Source organism: Mus caroli, unplaced genomic scaffold, assembly GCF_978045245.1.
Source record: "Mus caroli unplaced genomic scaffold, Mus_caroli_1 scaffold_16, whole genome shotgun sequence".
Taxonomy (NCBI): domain Eukaryota; kingdom Metazoa; phylum Chordata; class Mammalia; order Rodentia; family Muridae; genus Mus; species Mus caroli.
This window is the reverse complement of record NW_028227271.1, coordinates 52423992-52445430: the sequence shown is the minus strand read 5'-3', so window position 1 is coordinate 52445430 and position 21439 is coordinate 52423992. Positions and strand designations below refer to the sequence as shown.

The window sequence follows — 21439 nt, the reverse complement described above, 5'->3', positions numbered from 1 at the left end:
CATTTTAATACAGGTACATAAGCTAGTCCTTCTACATTCAAGTGTCTCTTTTTTTCTTCTGTGAGCCAAGCACAGTAAGTTTAGGGATGCACACAGGAGGGATTATTTATACAAACAGAGGCATATGACCAGTGGTTGCACCACTCTTAAAATATATCCTTCTAAAGCATAAACATTTCTACGGGCATTCTTCAAAACTGTTTGACAGTGTTTCCATTAAAGAACAGCCATCATCATACCCTTGCTGCTTTGGAGTACTGTAGAGAAAAAACAGCTGTTTCTCTGCACATTTTAGCTTACAAATCTAACAGCATCATTTCCACCACCAGGTGCCACGCAGTTATTTTACAGTAGTTTGGAACTCACATGAGCTGAAAACTGCTAACTAGTTAGTATGTGTCTGGGGGTGTGGAGGGGCATTTCCATTGAGCCAGGACTCTCCTCCTTCAGGAGCAGCAGAGCTAACTGCAGAGTGGAAGCACCCACCGGCTCTGAAGCCAGTGAGACTATAGAGCTGTGTACTACTCCCCACAGTGGCATTCTGCACCTGGGAAAACTCATCCCATCATACGGGAGCCAAGCTGCCCTCAGCATGCCGTGATTTAAGGTAGAAAACAAGAAGCACCTATCAGTTTGAGCACAGGTTGTAGGAATCAGTGTTTCTGGAAGACAGACAATCTCTGCCCAGGGCACTACCTTCAGTAGCCGGTTATTCCACAGGGGCTGTGCTGGTAAGGAGAAGAGCTTTTCCACTCCTCCTGTCTCTTTCCACATCATAAGCTTCTTGGTCGGCGGAGCCAGGTCCAGAGTCGTAACAATATCAGAATAATCACTAAGCTGGGCTCTAATGGTCTTACTATCCAATTCTTTGACACTGTCAACAATCAGCTTCCTCTTCCTCTTGGCTTTTGTTTCTTTGACTAGAATAAAAGAATATAATAAGGTCACTTTCCTGAGAGGCCAGCCTGGAACACCTTCCTCATCTTGGGCTGGTGTTATCCTCTGACTTTCTAGACACGGAGCCTAGGTGAAAGCTCTCATGAAGACAGTATGTCTAAACTCATGTTTTCCAAGAATTATTTACAACAGAGATATTCAATAGAAGTTTGCTGATTTTTACTATAAAATAGGTAAAATAATTTAAGGCTCAATACCTTTAAATCTACATAGCTTTATTCTGTAAATGGTACACATAGCGCACCTGTCAGACACTCTTTTAAAATAATGCATATGTATCTTTAATTCAATCTTTACCTTTTGAGAATATAATTATACCACCCCCCCGCCCTTCCCATATGTTCCCCTTTTCCTTTAAATTCATAGCTTCTTTCCCTTTCTTACTGTGTGTGTGTGAATGCAAGTGTGCATAAATATATCCTGCTCAGTCTATACAACAGTACTTGTATATATGCATGTTTTCAGGCTTGACCATCTCTTAGTGATTGGCCAAGTTCTGATTTTTTTTTTTTTGGAGACAGGCAGGGTACTTGATATGAAGAACAGTCTAGTCACCAAGTTAGAGAACTACCTGCTTCTGCCTCCCAGGTACTGGAATTAAAGACATATGTCAGCATGCCTGGCTAGTTCTAACATTTTAAACTATGACTATGAAAAAGAAACTAATTTCTAAACTAACAAAATGAAAAAACTTTATTTTGTTTGTAATAGGCCAACTATTTGTAGGCACTACCACTGTCTAAAGTAGACAAAGTTGCCAACAAATGGCCCCAGTACTATGGCGTTTACTGCACTACTTATGATTCATACATAAGAGCTATGCAGAGCTGCTTGATCAAGGGGAAGCCGCTCAGGATCAATCATGGTCTGGAAACGCATCCTGACATCCCTCGGCTGTTTGCTTCTCATTCATACCACTTTGGAATGAAAGTGTAGTGACTGCATCTGCAGAGACTTCTGAGATTGATTCAATCTCACTGTCACACATTAGCCCAGGTTTCACAAAAAAGCATTCACGAGGTTAAAAACAAACTAATGATGGGTCTTTCTCCATAACTGTCCTCCAGCTACAGTGCCTTCCCTTCTCCCAAAGTGAGCTATCATTCTTACTGACTAGAATCCTCTCCACAGAAAACCCCCACCATGGCATTCTTCCTAAAAATGCATTAAAAAAAAAAAAAAAAGAAGAAAAAAGATTGTGTGTTCATGTGTATGTGTGTATGTAGGAGCACACGTGCAGGCCAGAGGACAACTTGGGGGTATTGCTTCTCCTTTTTCACCACTGGGATTGAAGGAAATCAGATCTTCAGGCCTGCTGAGAAACATCTTTACCCACCGAGCCATCTCGCTGATCTCAAGATTACTGTTGTTAGTATGTAAGGACTCCCAAAGACTAAAACACAGTTACAGAAAATCTGTCCTGTAATTTTCCACCTTGCAGCTTCCTGTCTAACTCTTCCCAGACATCACATTGTAATGGGCAGAGTGACGACTGTTTCCGATGAATGAGCAAGATGCTCATCACCTAAGGACCTCATGTTCCACACACTGTGAAGTCTATCTGCTCACCAGTTATATCAATGGGCTCCAACGCAAAAGCTTCCTCCTCATTTGGGACGAGAGTTGTCTGATCAGTCATAGTTGGCATGGGTTCAACAGGATCCACAGAGTCAGGACTATCAGGTCCACCCACTGTAAAAGCAACATGGTTGTAACACGCTTAGCGATAGCATTCAAACTCTACAAAGGGAGAACGAAATCCCATTCAGGAAGTGGAACAAACCCCAAGGGGTTCAAGAAAAGTTTGGATGCATTTGCCAGGCAGCCCCCGCAGAGTTCAACTCCAGTGTACCAATGAGGGGAACAGTACAGAGTAATCAACACTGAAAACACAAGAACTGGCAGTCACTCGTAAGCAAGCCAGTCAAGGGTGCTTAGTCACCAGGGGGTAGTTCTGTGTCACCATCTGCTTTGTGATCGCCAGGAATCCCAAAACCCCAAGAATCCCAAAACATAAAATGCTCACATGAGCCATTGTCATCTTCATCCATATCATCATGTGCAGGTTGCTCTGGCAACATGACCCCTGCCTCAGACAAGGCAGGGGGATCGTCAAAGATGCCACCATCATTATTACTTATAAGTTTGTCATCTGAAATAGAAAAAGTGTAACAGTTAAAAATCTGAAAATAAAGTGCTATGATCACATTAACTAATTCACCCAGGGACAAACAGGTTTAAGGGGAGATTAAATTTAAATCCATATTCAATTTGTTTATCTCAAGGTAGTTTATAAAAGCAAAAGCACTTAGTATCTGAAAAAAAATCTTCCACTTATAAGTTCATACTTCCAGGCTGGCAAGATGGCTCACTGGTAAGAGCATTGACTGCTCCTCTAAAGGTCCTGAGTTCAAATCCCAGCAACCTCATGGTGGCTCACAACCACCCGTAATACAACCACCCGTAATGAGATCTGACACCCTCTTCTGTGTGTCTGAAGTGAGCTACAGTGTATTTATGTATAATAATAAATAAATCTTCAAAAAAAAAAGGTTCATACTTCCAAAAACATATCTACTTATAGTCGACTGTGGCAACACAGGCCTTTAATCCTAGCCCTCGGGAAACAGAGTCAAGTGGACCTCTGTGAGTTTGAGGCCAGCTTTGCCTACAAAGTGATTCCCTGTCCGGATCCTCCACCCCAAATCTACTTATTAGGTACCAAACACACGCTGCAGCTTGAACAACTAGTGAAATTTAGATTTTGATAAAAGCCATGTACACAAAGCTAAATGTTTTTGGCTAGTTTTCTAGAAAGCTTTAGTGAGACAACAAATCCCCATTCATATGCTGTCTAGGCAACTGCTCAGCACTCAAGAGTTGGTGACTCTTCTGAAACAGAATTTACGAAACAAAGCACAACCACCCACCTAATATACCGCCATCATTCCCTTCTCCAAAATTGTCGTCTTTGTACTGGTCTTCATACTCTAAATGGTTCATCTTTTCATTCAGGTTGCTGGTGCTCTGCTCTGGCTCGAGGAGGAGGTTGGAAGCGCTGGTGCTCACTAACATGTCGTCATCTTCAAAAGCACTGCCTTCTCTCATTATTTCACGGTCATCCATTCCGAAGTCACCTAAACACATGAACTATGTCATTAGCTGTGAAATGTCAGAAATGCTACTGTTACAACAGTTGATGTTTTATTACAATCATGATACTGTTTTGCTTCCTGAAGCCTTATGTGGCAAATATTAAAATATCTGAGGTAAACTTTGTACCTCTGGGGAATGCCTAACAAAAATCAGATTGCATAAGGTAAACAAGCATGCACAATAACATTCACAGACTTCCACTTTGATAGAAAGTGCTGCTATGCATAAATGAATGTGACTTAGTGCCAATTTGACCACTTAAGGTTTTGAATAATGTTTATAATAATACAACCAACTGTTCCAAAATGGCTAGTTCAAAAGGAAACATTACTATACTGCTTGGACTTTCCACACAACTTCAAATAACAGGTCCTCTCACTGAACAATGAATAGGAGGAACAAGAATCCCAACTCTGGTACAGTAATGGGAACGATGTCTGACACACAATAGCACTGGCAATGTAACAGCATATTAAAACATAACTGATGACCAGCAATTTGTCTTTACCAAAATCATTTTCCTGTAGGATGCTGATGTTTCCAACTTCTTCTCTCATGGTTATCTCTTCTACTCTGCTTTGGTTCAGGCTGAACTGCTGGGCGACGTCAATGTCACTTTGAAAGAAATTGAAACACATCAAGTTTCACAAAATGCCCCAATTTCTTCTAGATACCCCTTTGAGAAGTTTAATATTATATTAAATATTAATATTAAAATTAATACAATCCAAGCTTAATTTGTATTTAGAAATTTAGAGCCATTAATGACAGGAAAGAAATTATCATACATTAAAAACCACTGACTAAGGTAATTTGGTAAATCAGGGCTTATGAACTAGGTGAAACTTACAGGATCTGTATGAACTCTTTTAACTTTCCCTACTTTCCCTAGTGTTTCTAAAACTTGCTCATCTGCCAACCATGACCTTCTCTCATATAATTTGAAGTACATAATGGTAAACACTGATGAGAAAACCACTGGCAAATGCAGAGACAATGATCAGTAGATGGAAAGAGATGCAGAGCTAGGGATCTAAAGACTGGTATTTATTGGATAGAGTAGCCAAATGCAGTCTGCAGACTTCATGAAGCCCTCAACCAAAAAAGAAAAATGCTACAATGTAGAGAAATCAACTGGGATATTTAAATGCTGATTGAATATATTAAGAATCACTGGCATTTCTTGTGATGGATGGTGGTGGTGCATACCTTTAGTCCCAGCACTCAGAAGGCAGAGACAGGGTGAATTTGAGGACAATGTGGTCTACATACTAAGTTCCAGGACAAACTGAGCTAACACGTGAGACATGGAAAAAACCAAAAGTACCAAACCAAACAAATGGTAGTATTATGGGTGTTTAAAAAATTCTTTGTCTCTAAAAACATCACCCACGATTAGAATAAAGCGGGAAGATGAGTTTGAGAAGCTGATATTAGATGCATCAAAAGGCTAAAGTAATTGATAGTATTTTTTTGAGGGGTGGAGAAGTTGGCAGCTAGCACCAAGCCACAACTAATACAATATAAAAAATTGGAAAACAAACAACCTGCTAGGAGTCACAGATCTTTTCAAACACAGGAAAATTTGTTGTGAAATACATAGAGAATTCAGTCTGGAGGGCTGGTTGGAACACAGTCCAAGAATGAAGTAGTGTGAGATTTCTTGTGAGAAAACTCCAAGTAAACCAAGAGCCTTGCTTTGACTTTAATTTCTTCAAAGCACAGAATTATTTTTGGGATGAGTTTCTGCGCTCCTCTCAGGTGCAGCAGACAGGAGTTTACTTCAGTTGTTATTATTCATGTGGCACATATAGCCTGTCCTTGTGATTTTGACTTTTTTTTTGGAGACAGGGTTTTCTCTGTGTAACCTCTGATGCCTGCCTCTGCATCCGCAGTGTTGGGACTAGAAGCTCACAATGCACACTCAGCCACGTGACTCTTAACCCTCAGAGGGACACTGTGTATAAAGTTGGCTATTTCATGAACCTTTAGTCTGCCTCATATTTAGAGGCAACTCTCCTAAGTTCACACTGACAACTAGGGTGGTAAACAGGCTGGCTGTCAACTGTGCTACCCGAAGACTTAGTAAGGTATACTGACACCTGCCATCACATCATAACAGCTACATTTTAATGACTGGGGAAGGAAGGAGAACAGACAATAGTTCTCTGCCAAAACAAACATCTCCATGTAACTTTTTCCTCTTAAATGTGTGTGTAAACAGTGACGCTTCTGTACTCTTTATGCCATTATGTTAATTCAGCATATACATGTATTTTAAAAGGTGCAGCTTTCAGTAGTTTAAGACCTCAGTACATAACTATAATACATACCTCTGAAAAAACAAACTTGAAACAAGTCCCAAGCTTACTGACAGCACCATATAAAGAACTTATCTATACAGGTGTTCAGACACATGAGCCTTGCCTAAGTTGATACCCACATGATTTTCTCAGAGGAAAAAAAACACTTCCTAAATTGTACACCTTGTAATTAACATACTCCCAAATCAAAGTATATGCATTTCAGATGGCTGGTACCTTAGTATCAAACACTCTTAAGGAAACAAAACTGGAGGTCAGAGATGCAATCTAAACAATCTAAAAGATGAGGGATTAGGACAGAGGAAGGGAGTAAGAAGGGAGGAGAGACACAGACAGACATACTCTAAATCTGGCAGTGGCTGATCAAAATCGTGGAATTCCTCAGGTAAAGTGATGGCATTATAAGCCGCTTCCCGATTTTCCTCAGGTAGATCGACAACACCTGGAAAAGAGAGACGAAGCTTGAAGGCCTCGATGAGTACATTACATGTAGGTCAGAGGTAGCACATGCCAAGTATCTCCAGATGGAAGCTAGCCCTATCTGCTGTCATGTTAGCATGAGCCACGGCCCTTGTTCTACACAAGTAGTCCATGCTTTCAAAACAGCATGCCAACAAACAAACACGGTTGGTTAGTCTACTCCTGATAGATTTCATGGTAAAAAGTAGGAGTAGTATCAATGGTTACAAAGAAGTACAATAAATATATATTTTCTTATTCTAATTGTGTTCTCCTTGTGAGCAGTGTGGAAAGACAGAGGTCCAGGTCAGGGGACTTTCTCCAACTGCTCGATACCTTTCTTGACACAGGGTCTCATTGCATTTGGAACTCAACAATTAAGCAGGCCAAGGCTGTAAAAGAAGTCCAAGGGATTGTTTCTTCTTCCCTGGCACTGGGATTACAGGTGCCACTGAAGCTCAGTTTTTGTCGTCCTTTTCTTATAATGTGGGTGAGGGACTCATGCCCTTCGTGTTTACAGAACCAAAGCAACTCCCTAAGTAGGAGTTAGTTATCTTAGGAAAAGGATCACAAAATGTTAGCTATGTTCAAAATTTTCCATGATAAAAGTATTTAAAAATAACATGACAACTATTAAGGACAAAAAATTACTGTCTAGCATGCTATATGCAATAAATACACTTTATTACACAAAAATAAAGTAGTAGGTAGTTTACTATCATGTATTAAAATAGAAGTATTAGAATATAGCATCAACGGAAGCTGCTATATAAAAGCACCCTGATACATCCAAAGTTACTATTCTTGTAATGTTGTTGAGACAGGATCCTCTCCCTCAACATCTATCTCACCGATTCTGCAAAGCTAGCTGGTCAGAGAGCCCCTGGGATGAGCCCATCTCCTCCCTACAGTGCACAGCACAGGCAGGGGCCACCATTGCCAACCTTTTCCATGGGCACTGGAGACTGCCCTCAGGCCCTCTGTGTTTGCCTCCAAGCACCCTGACAACTCCGCTATCTGAAGCCCATAGTCTGATCATTTAAACAGCAACATTTCATCATTTCAAATTGTAAAATGTGAGTCCAGATGAATACTACAGATACTATTTACTTTGGTTGGTTCTAGAACCAAATCTTACCTCAAGCAAAACTGTAAAAATGACACGGCACAAACCATTAAATGAAATGTCTCAGGATTAAAAGTGCATGTAATTTTAAAAGTACGTTAAGACTGTTCAGGGAGAAAATAGCCAGCCCCCCGCCCCCATCCAGTTGCATTTTGAGCCACCTTTTATAATTCACATATCAACAGTTTTCAGCATGTCTGCTCCGATGACTCAGCTGCTGCAAGCTGCTGAGACTAGGTAAACACTGAGTCTAAGAATGGACAGAGCTCCCTACGAAGGGAGCTGCTATGAAAAAAACCACACCTATCTAGAACACACAATTAGCAGTTTCCACCATGGTATGGGAAACCTCACAGGTTAAAAAAACAAAGAAAGGCACACTACCTGGCCGAAACGCCATCTTTATTTTAATAAATGCTTCATTACAGTCTGCGAGGAGGTATTTGGCTTTCCTGTGATAGATGCGGACTACTCCCAGGAGAAGGTGTCCTGACGTCCGCAGCGCCATCTTCACCTGAGCAAGAGATGAGCATTATATCCACGGTCAATGGATTACATTCGAGGGCAGTGTACTGGAAAGTGCATCTCCTGTGCTATTTATAAGGATCTTTTGCTTTTTCTTTATTTTCTGGGTGATTTAGAGTTGGTTAATAAATATTTGCACCTTACCATTTCCTAACTCCCCTAACATAGACTAAACGACAGTAATTCATAAATTCACTTAGACATAAAGGTAGCTATGAAGCAGGAAGCCAATAATCTTCCCATGGATGTTACCATTAGCACATCAAGGATTATGATTTTGTTTTAGAAACAAACACTCCTGGCCTTAAAAAAAAAAGAAAGATTATTTCAGACCTGTCGGTTAAAGCTTCTTATTGACCAGGCACACACACATACCTCAGTCAACTGAGAAAGAAGGGTGGGGTTTGCCAGCGAATTTCTGAGAAAGACTTTTGAAATAACAGAATGTCTTTGTCTTCTCCCTTTCCTGCTGTGTGGAGACGGGGTGATGGTGTACCAAAGGACAGTCAACGAGCTAAGGCTTTGGCTCATCTCTGTGCTAGTGACCAATTAGATCTGTCTTGGAATGTCCCTTTAACGCTTTTCCTTTTGTTAAGCACTGTTAATTACTTCCTAATACTAGATCAGAAGACACAATAATTACCTAAACAGACACAGAAATATTCAAAACTTTCCTGGTTACAAATAATTCAAAGAATAAAAAACATGAACTCAAAAGTTTCCCCAGATAGTTCTTCATTCAAATCATACCATAAACTCAAGCTTCCCAAATTCTATGGTAAAAACATACTCATTAAAAGATATGCTTAAAATTATGTTCATTGTATGTGAACACTGCATCTGTCTAGGACTCCTCTGCAATCTAGTCTCTGTTATTTATGGTCATCTTATATGATTTAAAGCAAGACTAACAAACTTGCTACTGTAAATTTTTAGACCTCTCAAATAATAACAAATCTCATCAAATCCAGGACACAGAAAGAATGACAGCACCTCTTCCATGTCTAAATGAGCAACTTCCAAATGTAGCGCTTGTACTAGTTTGGTTTAGAGTGGGTAAAATTAGGTAAGACGTGCTTTAAGCAGAAGGATGTAAATACAGTAAGTCGGCCACGGGCTATATGCTAAACAAAGGGGACCTGGGATGGTTCTTCAAATGGGAGGAGTTGGGAAAGTTCATAGAAGCTCCCAGGTAAGGTAGAGCAACCCCAACCTCAACAAATAAACCATTTCCTCAGCATGAAATGCTCAGCAGTTTCAGGTCAGCTCCCTGGGCCAATAGCTTCACACCACATTACACTAAACCCTAATAAAGACCCACAATGATTGAAAAATGTTAAGTGAGGAATTTGTGTGGTCCACAGTTATCTATAATGTCAAACTGTCTATATCTGCTACCACACTCTTATCTCTCAGACTTTTTGTAGTGTACAAAGTACTCTATGCACACTATAACACTATAACAAGTATCCTTAGAGCCAAAGTAGTTTTGAGATTTAAGGATATTAAAGAAAAGAATGCACCGGGTGTGGCGGCGCACGCCTTTAATCCCAGCACTTGGGAGGCAGAGGCAGGTGGATTTCTGAGTTAGAGGCCAGCCTGGTCTACAGAGTGAGTTCCAGGACAGCCAGGGCTATACAGAGAAACCCTGCCTCAAAAACAACCACCACCACCAAAAAAAAAAAAAAAAAAAAAAGAAAAGAAAGAAAAGAATGCTATCTCTCCAGTCTCATCTTCTGTCAACAAGTATGCGTGCGCGCGTGTGTGTGTGTACACACGAACTTCTGCTTTCCAACTAGTGCACAGAAAGCATACTGTAGGCTTTGTGTGTGTGTATGTTTTTATGTGCAGACACAGTAAGCCCTGCCCATACATATAGTTCCTTAAGTGCATGTTTACTGTACATGGCATTGTATTTTTAGGACTGAATTTTAAAAAGCTCTATTCAGAGCTCTAGTACAATGTCTGCTATAGCCAGCACATTTTCAGAGCACCTTTTACTCGCACATGAGTAAGGAAAAGTAGGTATTTCCTGTACACTCCCCTGTTCCAGCAGGAGTGGCCCACTCTGTATCACCCGGCATACTGGTACATTTATAAGTGATAAATTATACAGCAATAAATATATGGTAACCCAAAGCCCACTTTTGGTTTTCAAGTACCTCTACACTTAGACGGACTAAATGGACAGGGTCATGAACTCACCATCACAGTTATGGCAGACAGCTCTACTGCTCTAAATCAAGCCTGTGGTCTGCCCACTCATACTTCCTTCTTGCTCCAACTCCGCAGTTTTTCACTACCTTTGTAGCCAGCCGTGCCTTTCTAAGAGTGTCCTGCAGTCAGAAGAACCCTGCAGCAGAAAGCCTTTGCAGAGCAGTACTATGCATAGGCCAGTTTTTATCAACACACCCATTGAGGAGCTCCTAAACGCTTTGTATGTTGGGACAAGTCTGAGTAAAGATGCTATGAACATCTCTTTGTTTTTAAATATAGACCTTAAGTTTTCAACTACTTCTGGGTAAGTATCAAAGAAAAAGACTTTGGGCTTACAGTTAACATCTGCCTAAAGTTTTTGGCATATTTCATCATAGGCTTTTTTTGAGTCTTAATAGGTTATATTATAGTTTTATACTTCACATATTAGGTCTATGACCCTGAGTTAACTTATTTTTACAATAAAAAAGGTATGTCTCCAGATTTGTCTTCATACACGCCAATATCATTTGTTCTAGCACTATTTATTAAATAAGACCACCCTTTAAGAAAAAATTTACTCTTCAACTGTTAAATATATGGGTATAATGTTTGTGTGCATACATGTCTATAGGATTACAGAACAACACCAGGGCTCAGAATTAGCCCACCACCATTTTTTCCAATTACATTTATTTAGTGGGTACGTTTGTCTGTTTGCTAGAGGACAATCTACAGGAGTAGGTTATCCCCTTCTACCACACAGGTCCCAGAGACTCAACTCACATGGTTAGGTCCACCTTAAGCAAATACCTTAACCTACTGAACCACTGTAGGGCCTTTCCGCGTACGTTTGTCTGTCTGTCTTTTTTTTAAAGGTAAACAAGGGCCCCTCTCTCCTAGCTTACTGTGAGCTGCAGTGTAACTGCCTAGGAGCCTCTGTTCAGTGGGGCTGGGGGGTGGCAGGCAGGAGGAATTTCCTTTTTCCAAAGCCTTCCTCGCCACAGGATCAGAGCCACCTCAGTCTGCTTTTATCTGAGTTCTAGGGACCCAAGATCAAGTCATTAGGCTTACACACCAAGCACTTTTACTCCTTAAGCCACCTTTTCTCTACTGTATCATTCTGCTGCCATAGCTTCAATGGCTGGATTACACAGAACAGAATTAGGAGTTCAAAAAGTTAGAAATAATGTAAATATCCCAACAGAGGAGGCTAGAAAAGTCACATTCAACCCAAACAATGACTTATAATTCCAGACTTAAAGTCTTATACTGATCTTATGAATGACTTCACCCCAGCTGAGGTCTGCTTCAAATCCTGTAACTTCTGCAGGTAAGGGACTCTGGTGCTGTGCAACAATTAAATGAGCTATAAACATAGTTTCTGAATGTAGTCAATTACAAGGCAATATAACTTACTCCTATGTTGACAATAAAACTAATACTGTGTACAACACATGCAGTTTCAATATCCTAGCAGAAAAGCAAATACTATTCTCTAGGTGATATGGCTGTCAAGTCTTCCTGTTGCTAAAAACTTCAAATTAGAACTGTTCTAGGAAGGACATGACCTTCCATCCCAGCTCATTACCCTCCGGATCCCTCACTCTTCCTACAGTAACTATATATCTATATCTATCTATATAGATATAGATATATACATACACACACACACACACACACACACACACCAATGTGAGTCAGGCTAGCGATTCTAAAGAGAAATTTTCAATCAGTATATACATTATGATCATTATTATCTTAAATGGTTAAAAATTAAAATAATGAAGGAAAATCAGAGAATCTACACATTGGCTTCTCTTGCGTTGGATACAGTTACAGTTGTTTTACAAGTTCCATTTCACATGAGTAGATAAGCGTCACCAGCACCAAACCTACCTTTGGTGAGATGATGCTCTCCACACTGCTCTCTAAGTTGCATTCAAATACATGGGCTTTGGTTAGCTTCTTGTCCCAATGGGCCGCCAGCCAGATTTTGGCCAGAGGCCCTCGTTTACTGAGGACAAAATGTGCGTAGAACATTTTTCTTATTTACTATGAAATAAGAAGAAACCTGAGGAGAGAAAATGTTTCTATTAGTTTCATGTGAAGACTGAAATATTTATTAAGATGTATAAAATGTGAAAACACTAGTTTCTTACATTGAGTATGAGAATATAAAGAGCCCGAAAGTACAGCAAGCATTTTACAAAATAATCCTATTATTTTAGTATAAAGGCAAAGTCCACCACCAAGTATTAAGACGGATAGGGAAAAGAGACATGGGTCAAACTGCTTTTATGAGTTGCTATTGTAAAGACTGTCATCAAAAATCTCTTATTCTAAATCCAAGCAAGTATTAAATCCTATTTCTAATCTAATTACTGATGGCAGACATAATTCTGCTCATTGACTAATATCTACATGGAAAGAAATGTTTAAGCCTGGCACATATGAGGCCTTGGGCTTAATCCCTAGTATCAGAAAAGAAAACCCACCAAGTCTAAGAAAGGCACTGTACAGGCAGCAGGACAGTGCAGCTGAATGACACAGAGTAGGTGGATGGTCCCACTGGCCAGGTGGAGCCCATCAGATCTAACTTTTGATTACCCTTTAAGACTAACACTTTTGTTTTATGTTACTTAATTCCCCCTTCACAGAAGATGTTAAGCCCCACCTTTTTTGTCAAATGAATTTGTGCCCTTTTCTGAAATACCAGAGGCCTACTTTTAAGAAATAAAAAGCATACCTTTAACAGAATATGAATAGTTTTGGCTTTTTAACCGATTCAATAGTGATATCCTGTAAGCTAAGACAGCACACTGGCTCAGTGTGCGTCTCTACGCCACCATGCCGAGGGTGCACAAGTGTACTCAACACTATAAACAAGACAGCCAACTGTTTTCCCAGACAACTGACTTGCCTACCCCTGCCCCCATGTCTAAGCCTTGGCAAATAAAACTGCACACATTTCATTTTGATATTTTCATTAAATACCCCGACAATAAAGCAAGTCATACAGAATGGGCTTTCTTTTGATTTAGCACACTGTTGCTGAAATTCCCTCACCTTGCTATTTATTAATAGTACATTCCCTTTATTACTGAGGAACATCATGAGAGGGAAGAAGCTACAGCGTCTACTTAGCCACTCACCCATTGAAGAACATTCAGTTACTTATTAAATCTGGGCTACTGCCGATAAAGCTAATGTACATACAGTGTGCACACTTACTGGGAGCCCACTTTTCTTTACAGCCAAAGCTCTAAAGTATGGCTGCCCGGCAGTGCAGTAAGATTACACATGGTTTCAAGGTTATTTTAACACAATGAACAAAACTGTGTGTTTTAAGAACCATAGGTAAAATTATTCTAAAATTAATAGGGAGCAGCAAAGCAGACAGAAAAACTAAGATGACTTCAAAATTGAAGAGTAAAACAAAAAGCAAGCCCATTTAGTTTTAAACCTTACAGAGCTGTACACCCACCATGGTAATGGCAGAAAGATACACACAGGGACCATTGCAACCAAGCAAAAAACTCAGTCACCCATGTATCTCCAAACTGGCTTTTTACAGAGATGCAGAAACAAGTCAAAGACAAACTGTACCACATTCAACAAAGCCTAAAGAGAGTAGAGATCTCAAAGTTTTAGTTTGAAATCATTCCATCTGGCCATTTTACATTAACCCCAATTAACTTCATAGGATACAAATTAAATATGAATAAAAATCTCTCTAAAAGATTAGACCACAGCCTTAAGTGTAAACTACAGCACTTTTAGACAAAAGATACCAATATATGGATCTAGCTAGAATAATCTAGCTAGATCTTGGATATGTAAAGAACTGTCAAGACAGGTAAGTTTAAAAAAAAAAAAAAAGAGGAAAATCCAGTAAGAAAACAAACAAAATTTCACAGCAAAGACACCCCCACGAGAAATAAGAACATAAGTATCAGTAAGCCACTAAGAAAATGTACTCTTATCACAATGGTTTAAGTTAAAAAAAAAAAAAAAAGAAGCAATATCGAATGTTGGCGAATATGTAAATGTTTTATATTAGCTTTAAAAATAGAGTATCTATAATTTCCTATTTTCAAATGAAAGGGAATAGTAATTTTTAAAATGAAAATTTTGCTTACATTTTAACTAACAACATGCCATTCTTTCTATTGATCAAAAGAAACTTTGTTTTAAATATATCATAGGCAGGAAATTTCATGTATGCCAAAAATATTATTTGTGGAAAAAAAGCAAAAACAACAAAAATGAAATGCAGGTAAATGCACAGAACTAGTAAAGATCATATTGAGTGAGCTAACTCAGAAAGACAAACATTGAATGTTTTCTCTCATGTGTTTCCTAGATTTAAGTGTACCCAGAGTACTGCTGAAATCAGTGCGGTAACAAAGGAAGAGGAGGCAATAGAGAGAAATAGCGGGGTATAAGTGATCTGAAGAGGGAAATAGGGTTAATTAGGGAGGAGGCAGGGACACAATAGAGAAGGACGTCTGAAAGTCATAAGGAATCATATTATCTACCTAAAATTACACATAATATATAAGTTGGTGTAAAAACACAATACTTTACATAAAAATCTCCCCTGTGGACTGACAATGCTTCATCCAAGAGCCAAAGATCGCCTAACCAAAACTCAACACAGGCATGAAAAGCCCCTATTAGTCTTCTGAAGTTGTCAGGGTTGTCCAAGAGACTCCCCCAGACATTTCAACTGACCTTGGCTGTCCTGGGTAAACAGTGAGTTCTAAATGGTATTGCTAAAGACATCATACACTTTGGAGGCCGGGTCACAGGACCCAAAGGGAAGCAACCATCAGTTCTACCTAGCTACTATGTCTCTGAACTACAATGATGACCAGCATGGCACAGTAATCCTAAGGGTACAGGAGTGGCATGCAAATCTTGATGACACCACAGCTCTCTAGTTGGGCTTAAGCTGTGCTCCAGGGACATCAGGCCTGGTACTGGAAACCTAGCCAGTCCCTAGGGCTAGTGAAGTCATGTATCTTGGAGGAGAACCTACAACTGTCATTTTACTAAACCATCACAATTCTTACAGTCTAAATCATTATCCTTAGACCCACAGATACAGTTCTCAACCCTCATCAAAGAAACTTCTCTTTGCAACAAACCATTTACAGAAAGCCACAACTTTCAGAATCCAGAATAGTGGGATCCAGTCCTAAAGGACACATCTACTACACAACTATACCCAAGGCTGGGGGGGGGGGGGTGTCACTGAGGAAAAGTGAGAAATGTTAGGTTTACCATTAGACTGTGTCTACTAGAAATGTCAGAGAAGCCACACCCATGAAGTCTCACCATGAAGCCTGCCAAAACTTGATCCAAACAAGAACACCACCAATAGACAGGCCAACAGGGGGTAGGGGGGTAGTAGCTCATGAGGCTTCAACCCTAGACAAAGAACTAGAGGCAACTAAGGAATGCAGAGAGCAGGAAGGCACACCAAATGGTCAGCCCAGAAAACAAAGTTAACACACAGACTCATCCGCTTTTATTTTCATATTCATGAACACACACACGAGAGAGAGAGAGAGAGAGAGAGAGAGAGAGAGAGAGAGAGAGAGAAGAGGAGGCCATGAATTTGAAGAACATGGGGTACAAGGGAAAGTTTGGAGGGATCGAAATAGAAAGGGAAAATGATATGTTCTCTATGGGACAGGAGTGTAATAGCAAGACAGACACAGTCAGGTTTGTTTCAGCTCCCCCCTTTCCAATACTTAGTAACAAAGGATGCTCAAATTCTATTTTCTGAGCCTAATATTCCAAGAGCATCATTAATTTACAGGAGAAAGTTTTCTCAATTAAAACAAGAAGCCAAGCTTCATCAACTCTTTATTACACTGTAACCTTTCTATCAAATATCAGGTTGAGAACTAATGAATATTACAGCAGAAAACAATAGACTAAATGCTCTGTGGTGTATGAAATAATACTTCATGGATACTAAATGTTTGCCATTTAATATTTTATAGAACAATATGCTTACCATAATCATGGAAGCCGGGCGTTGGTGGCGCACGCCTTTAATCCCAGCACTCGGGAGGCAGAGGCAGGCGGATTTCTGAGTTCGAGGCCAGCCTGGTCTACACAGTGAGTTCCAGGGACAGCCAGGGCTACACAGAGAAACCCTGTCTCGAAAAACCAAAAAAACAAAACAAAACAAACCATAATCATGGAGTCTTTCATTTGTAATTCAAAGATTTCAAGCATTAGAAAGTTTGCTACAGAAAAACCTCAACTAACTCTAGTGTTATAAACAAACCTAGAGAATGTATGGGAATGTATGGCAATGTGTTCTTAGCAGTCACTGTACTACATGAAAATCCTCAAAACACCCTGTTCCAAATAAGAGAAAAACTGGCTACAATAATGTTGGCCATATGACAGTTACTAAATATGTGGTTATTAGGAAAATATACTAACTAATCTCTTAATTAAAAATTGTAAAAAACCAAAACAAAACTGGTTCAGACTGAAACCCACTACTATGTTTCAACAGGTGTCAGTAGTTTATGGCAATACTGGAGCGGCTGGTCAGAGGGCTGCGCCTAAAGCATTCCAGCTATGCAGAGGCAGACTCCTAAATAGACTTTGGCATGGGGTGGGAGATGGTAAGTAAAGCAGAGGAGAACTAAAATTAATCTGGGAAACAATTGGTAACAGGAGAGCACTCTCCCAAGAAGTGAGAGCAGTTACAGTAAGTAGTCCTACTCAGCTACAGCCTGTATCTGAATAAAGAAAAAACCCACAAGAATCATTACCCCCTCTCCTTCAGTAAATCTAAACTTTACAATATGGCTGTTTCATCTGCAGAGATCTTGGAGATTCTAAATTCTCTTGACCATAGCTGATGGTATTTAGAACATCCTCACTGATGCAAAACTACAGCAGTTTCTTTCTATTGCTGAGAAAGTCCAAGTGAAGTTCCTGCCTCTGCTCCAATTTCAGTCCTCACCAGCATCTTCCTCACCTACTAGGAAGTGACGGAATAAGCTGTTCCACCCTCCTTCAGGAGCAATTTGGCAAGGTCTTAGGAAAATTTCACACATTCATGCTTTCTGGACAGAAACTACACTTTCAGTAATCAATATTAAGGATACACTGGAATGTGTGGAGAGACAGAGGGAAAGAGAATGAACTAAGTATGTATCAAATGTTTTGCCTAATTTCCTAGTGACTAAATACTAGCACACTTTACAGAATAAGGAGTCTACACACCATCACTGTACTTCCTAAGTGCTTGATGGAAGTGTAGCTTTTGTTGATTTGACAGCAAAACTTAGAATAGCGGTGGGGGTGGGGTCTTTGTGATTTAAAGGTTGTGGTCTATGTATATACAGCTGCCCCTTAAAATGTAAAACTTCCATATTCTTAGATTCAGCCTACTGCAATTCGAAATATTGTTTTTAAAGTGTGTCAGTAGTGAGCACGCACACCTTTCATCCTTTTCATCATTCCCTAAACAATAAGGTGTATTAGGGAATTTAACTATGTCCAGGGTTTTTTTCTGGGTATGGGGGGGGGGGAGCTGCAATCCCAGGGGCACAGTGTGCCCTGGAGCCAATTTCTTATAGACACCAAAGCACACTGCACCCCCTCCCCCCTTTTTTTTCTTCCCTGAGACAGGGTTTCTCTGTGTAGCCCTGGCTGTCCTGGAACTCACTCTGTAGACCAGGCTGGCCTCAAACTCAGAAATCTGCCTGCCTCTGCCTCCCAAGTGCTGGGATTAAAGGTGTGTGCCACCACACCCGGCTACAATGGCCCTCTCAAACTTTAACACATGTACATCTCAGAGCTTGGTTCTAGACCATTGCTACTGAGTCAAAGGAGGTTTTTGCTTATCACTATGCATAAAGTTATTGTTTTAGGGTATTAATTGTACAATAGCTTTGTGTCTAAGAAAACTAGGTGCACACTGTAAGTAAGCAGCATTTTACTAACCAAATGATCGAATCATGATCTGAATGTAGGGAAAAAAATGGCATCTATCTATAGGTTGGCTGGGTAAAGGGTTCTTACAAACCTCCCACTGGTTTAACAAACAAAACCTGCCATAGTAAATATGAAAGGCAACAAAAGATGTTACAGAGCATCTCAAATCCGCAGTTGGTTAAGCCCCCTCTGGGGAGCTAAGAGTAAGTAGGGTCATCTGTATATACTTAGGGGCATTTGCATAAGTTCAAAGTATCTGTGGAGTACTTAAAAATCTGGTGACAGCAGTGCCCTCTGGAAACGGGGCTCTCCACTTCTGTACTATTTTGTGTATAAGTGGATATTTAAAAAACAAAACGTAGGCATACCTACCCAAAATTGAAACTATCACCCTAGAAGTCAAGACGAATTCCTAATCTGCATCAGCTATCAAGTTAGCAAAATACCCAACTGTGATGTGTGTTTTCTAACAGGAAAAGTACACTACCTAAAGGGTAGGCTGCCGACTGTGGAAAACATCAATACCCAGTTCAAACAGAGAGAGAGAGCTGCCTGGTAGTGGCCTGAAAGGTAGGGGTGTAGGGGTGTGTGTGTGTGTGTGTGTGTGTGTGTGTGTGAGAGAGAGAGAGAGAGAGAGAGAGAGAGAGAGAGAGAGAGAAAGCATGTTATATTCAGCTTACATATTACTACTGCTCAACTCTCCTTGGCTCTAATATCGACAGAATGAGTTTTATTTCAAATTTAAACTCCTTTACTTAGTTATTTGCAATAGTTAAGAAGTCATTTCATGTCTGAAGTTTAGCCTGGCCTTGGTGTCATCCTAGGAGTCCTGAGCCTGAGGCAGGAGGATCTTCAAGGGCAGCCTGGGGTACATAATCGGATTTCCTCACCTCTCCTAACAACAATAACAAAACACAACCCTGGCTTTATATCAACTACAAAGTGAGCATAATATTCATTAGGGATAATGACAATTAAATGGAACAGCACATGTAATCCCAAAAGTAGATTCAAACAGATGTCTCAAAAATCAACTTGCCCAGTTAGAATATTCCTTTAAGGTAGGATGAAAAACAAAATATATTTCTCAAGAATTAGTTTTCCCAACTACCCAAGTATAAATCTGCATGTTTTGCTAAGTCTGAAAAGAAATTCCCAATTTACTGTGCATAATACAAAAAGCACCGTGTTCACTCCTTAAACAACTCTGTAACTTTGGTTATACAAACTCTAAAATAATTCAAACACTGGACAAGGCACACACCTTCACCAATACCTTCTTAAAGAAAGTTGCCTCTAACCTTAAAGGTATTTACAACTTAAGAAAGCGACTTCAGTCTGTTCCAAAACTCTGCAGTCTTTCAGCTCACTGGCATTTGATTTTTAATAGGATTTTGCACCCTTGGTGGGGGTGGGGGGCACGGGACGACGACGAAGCTCTTCCAATACAGTTTAAGAAGAGCAAATATTAACTTTCTTTTGTAAAGAGAAGCCGAAGTACAGAAGCCACTTCCATAAACCATTCAAACACCAACGCGTTTTGGAACGCTGGAGACAGCTTAACAAATCAGAGAGCACGAAGAAAACGTCCACAGCGTTTCCCTCTTAAATTTGAAGAAGGCCGCTTGGTCTAGTTGAACACCTCGACAGTGTCACCTTACACTATCCTGGCAGAACCTTCTCAAAGCCTTTCTGTGCCACGAAAAAGGCACCCAGCCTCGGAACGTCTCTACAACACTCGATCATTAGCCATTAAAGAAAAAAAAAGTTTATAAAAGTTAAGGGGAATACCAGTTACACTCATGTTCTTGGAAGCAATGTTATTCGATCGTGTTTTAAAACAGCCGGTCCAATTTCTGAGATGCCCAACACACAAATATATACATTATAGAGAAATCCGGTTGAGGGAGACAGAAGAACAGGCGAGCGAGTCCCCGATCCCTGCGGCCAGCACACGCCTGGCGCGACCCGGACCCGGGACCCCACACTGGATGCACCGCGCCCGCCCGCCCAGGAGTCTCCCTGACGGCTCCCGCCCTGAGTCCCGCGTCTTTGCAGACAGCCATCTTCCCCCCCGAGGGGGCGGCCAGCTCCGAGAGCGGGCTCGTTCAAACCTCCCCTCCTCTCCCCGTCAGCCCCGGGTTCCCGCTGTCCCACCTCCGCGCGGCCGACAGACGCTTTTGTGGGCCGTGGACTGCGGCGGAACCATTAGGAAGTCAGCAGGCGCGGTGCACGGCCCCGGGGCAGCGAGGAACCCCCCAGGCGAGGGCGGCCCCGGGACGTAGGGGGCCCCGGGAGCGCGAGGTCGCCGGGCGCTGCCCGGGAGCTGGCAGCACTCGGGGGCCGCGGGGGCGCAGCGCCGGACGCCTCGCACCGCAACTGCGGGCCGCGGAGCTCGCGCCCCGGGAGCAACCCGGCGGGGCAGAGCACCGGGGAGGGAGCCAGAGCCCGAGGAGGGGTCGGCCCGATCGCTTACCTGGATCTCGGCGGGGAGCCGGGAGGGGTGGGTGGCCCGGGGAGGGGGGGAAGGGTCGGGGGAGGGGGCGGGGAGAGGGGGAGCCCTTGTGCGGTGTAGCCTCGGAGCTGCTCCCGCCACCGCCACAGCCGCCGCCTCCTTTTCCGATTCACTCAAACAAACAAGATGGCGGCCGTTACGGCGCGGCTCTTCCGGCCGCCCAAATCCTCGGTTCAAATCGGCAGGATGTTTACGGTCAAAAAG

At 41.3% G+C, this 21439-nt stretch overlaps 1 protein-coding gene and 1 long non-coding RNA gene across 2 annotated transcripts in view; one reads left to right on the top strand and one right to left on the bottom strand.

Annotated features, from left to right (window-relative positions):
• Rad21 (RAD21 cohesin complex component) overlaps positions 1 to 21303 on the bottom strand; it is a 27975-nt gene extending 6672 nt beyond the window's left edge. Inside the window, exons 1-9 of the mRNA XM_021183432.3 lie at positions 21197 to 21303; positions 12643 to 12817; positions 8407 to 8536; positions 6780 to 6879; positions 4622 to 4728; positions 3888 to 4094; positions 2984 to 3109; positions 2527 to 2649; positions 697 to 920 (exon numbers count right to left, since the gene is read on the bottom strand). Of these exons, the coding sequence (XP_021039091.1) occupies positions 697 to 920; positions 2527 to 2649; positions 2984 to 3109; positions 3888 to 4094; positions 4622 to 4728; positions 6780 to 6879; positions 8407 to 8536; positions 12643 to 12786 (1161 nt within the window). The 5' untranslated portion in view covers positions 12787 to 12817; positions 21197 to 21303. The remainder of the gene's footprint in view (positions 1 to 696; positions 921 to 2526; positions 2650 to 2983; positions 3110 to 3887; positions 4095 to 4621; positions 4729 to 6779; positions 6880 to 8406; positions 8537 to 12642; positions 12818 to 21196) is intronic.
• Positions 21303 to 21439, top strand: part of LOC147000779 (uncharacterized) — a 38811-nt gene continuing 38674 nt past the window's right edge. Inside the window, exon 1 of the long non-coding RNA XR_015045602.1 lies at positions 21303 to 21439. This is a non-coding gene — a long non-coding RNA (uncharacterized LOC147000779).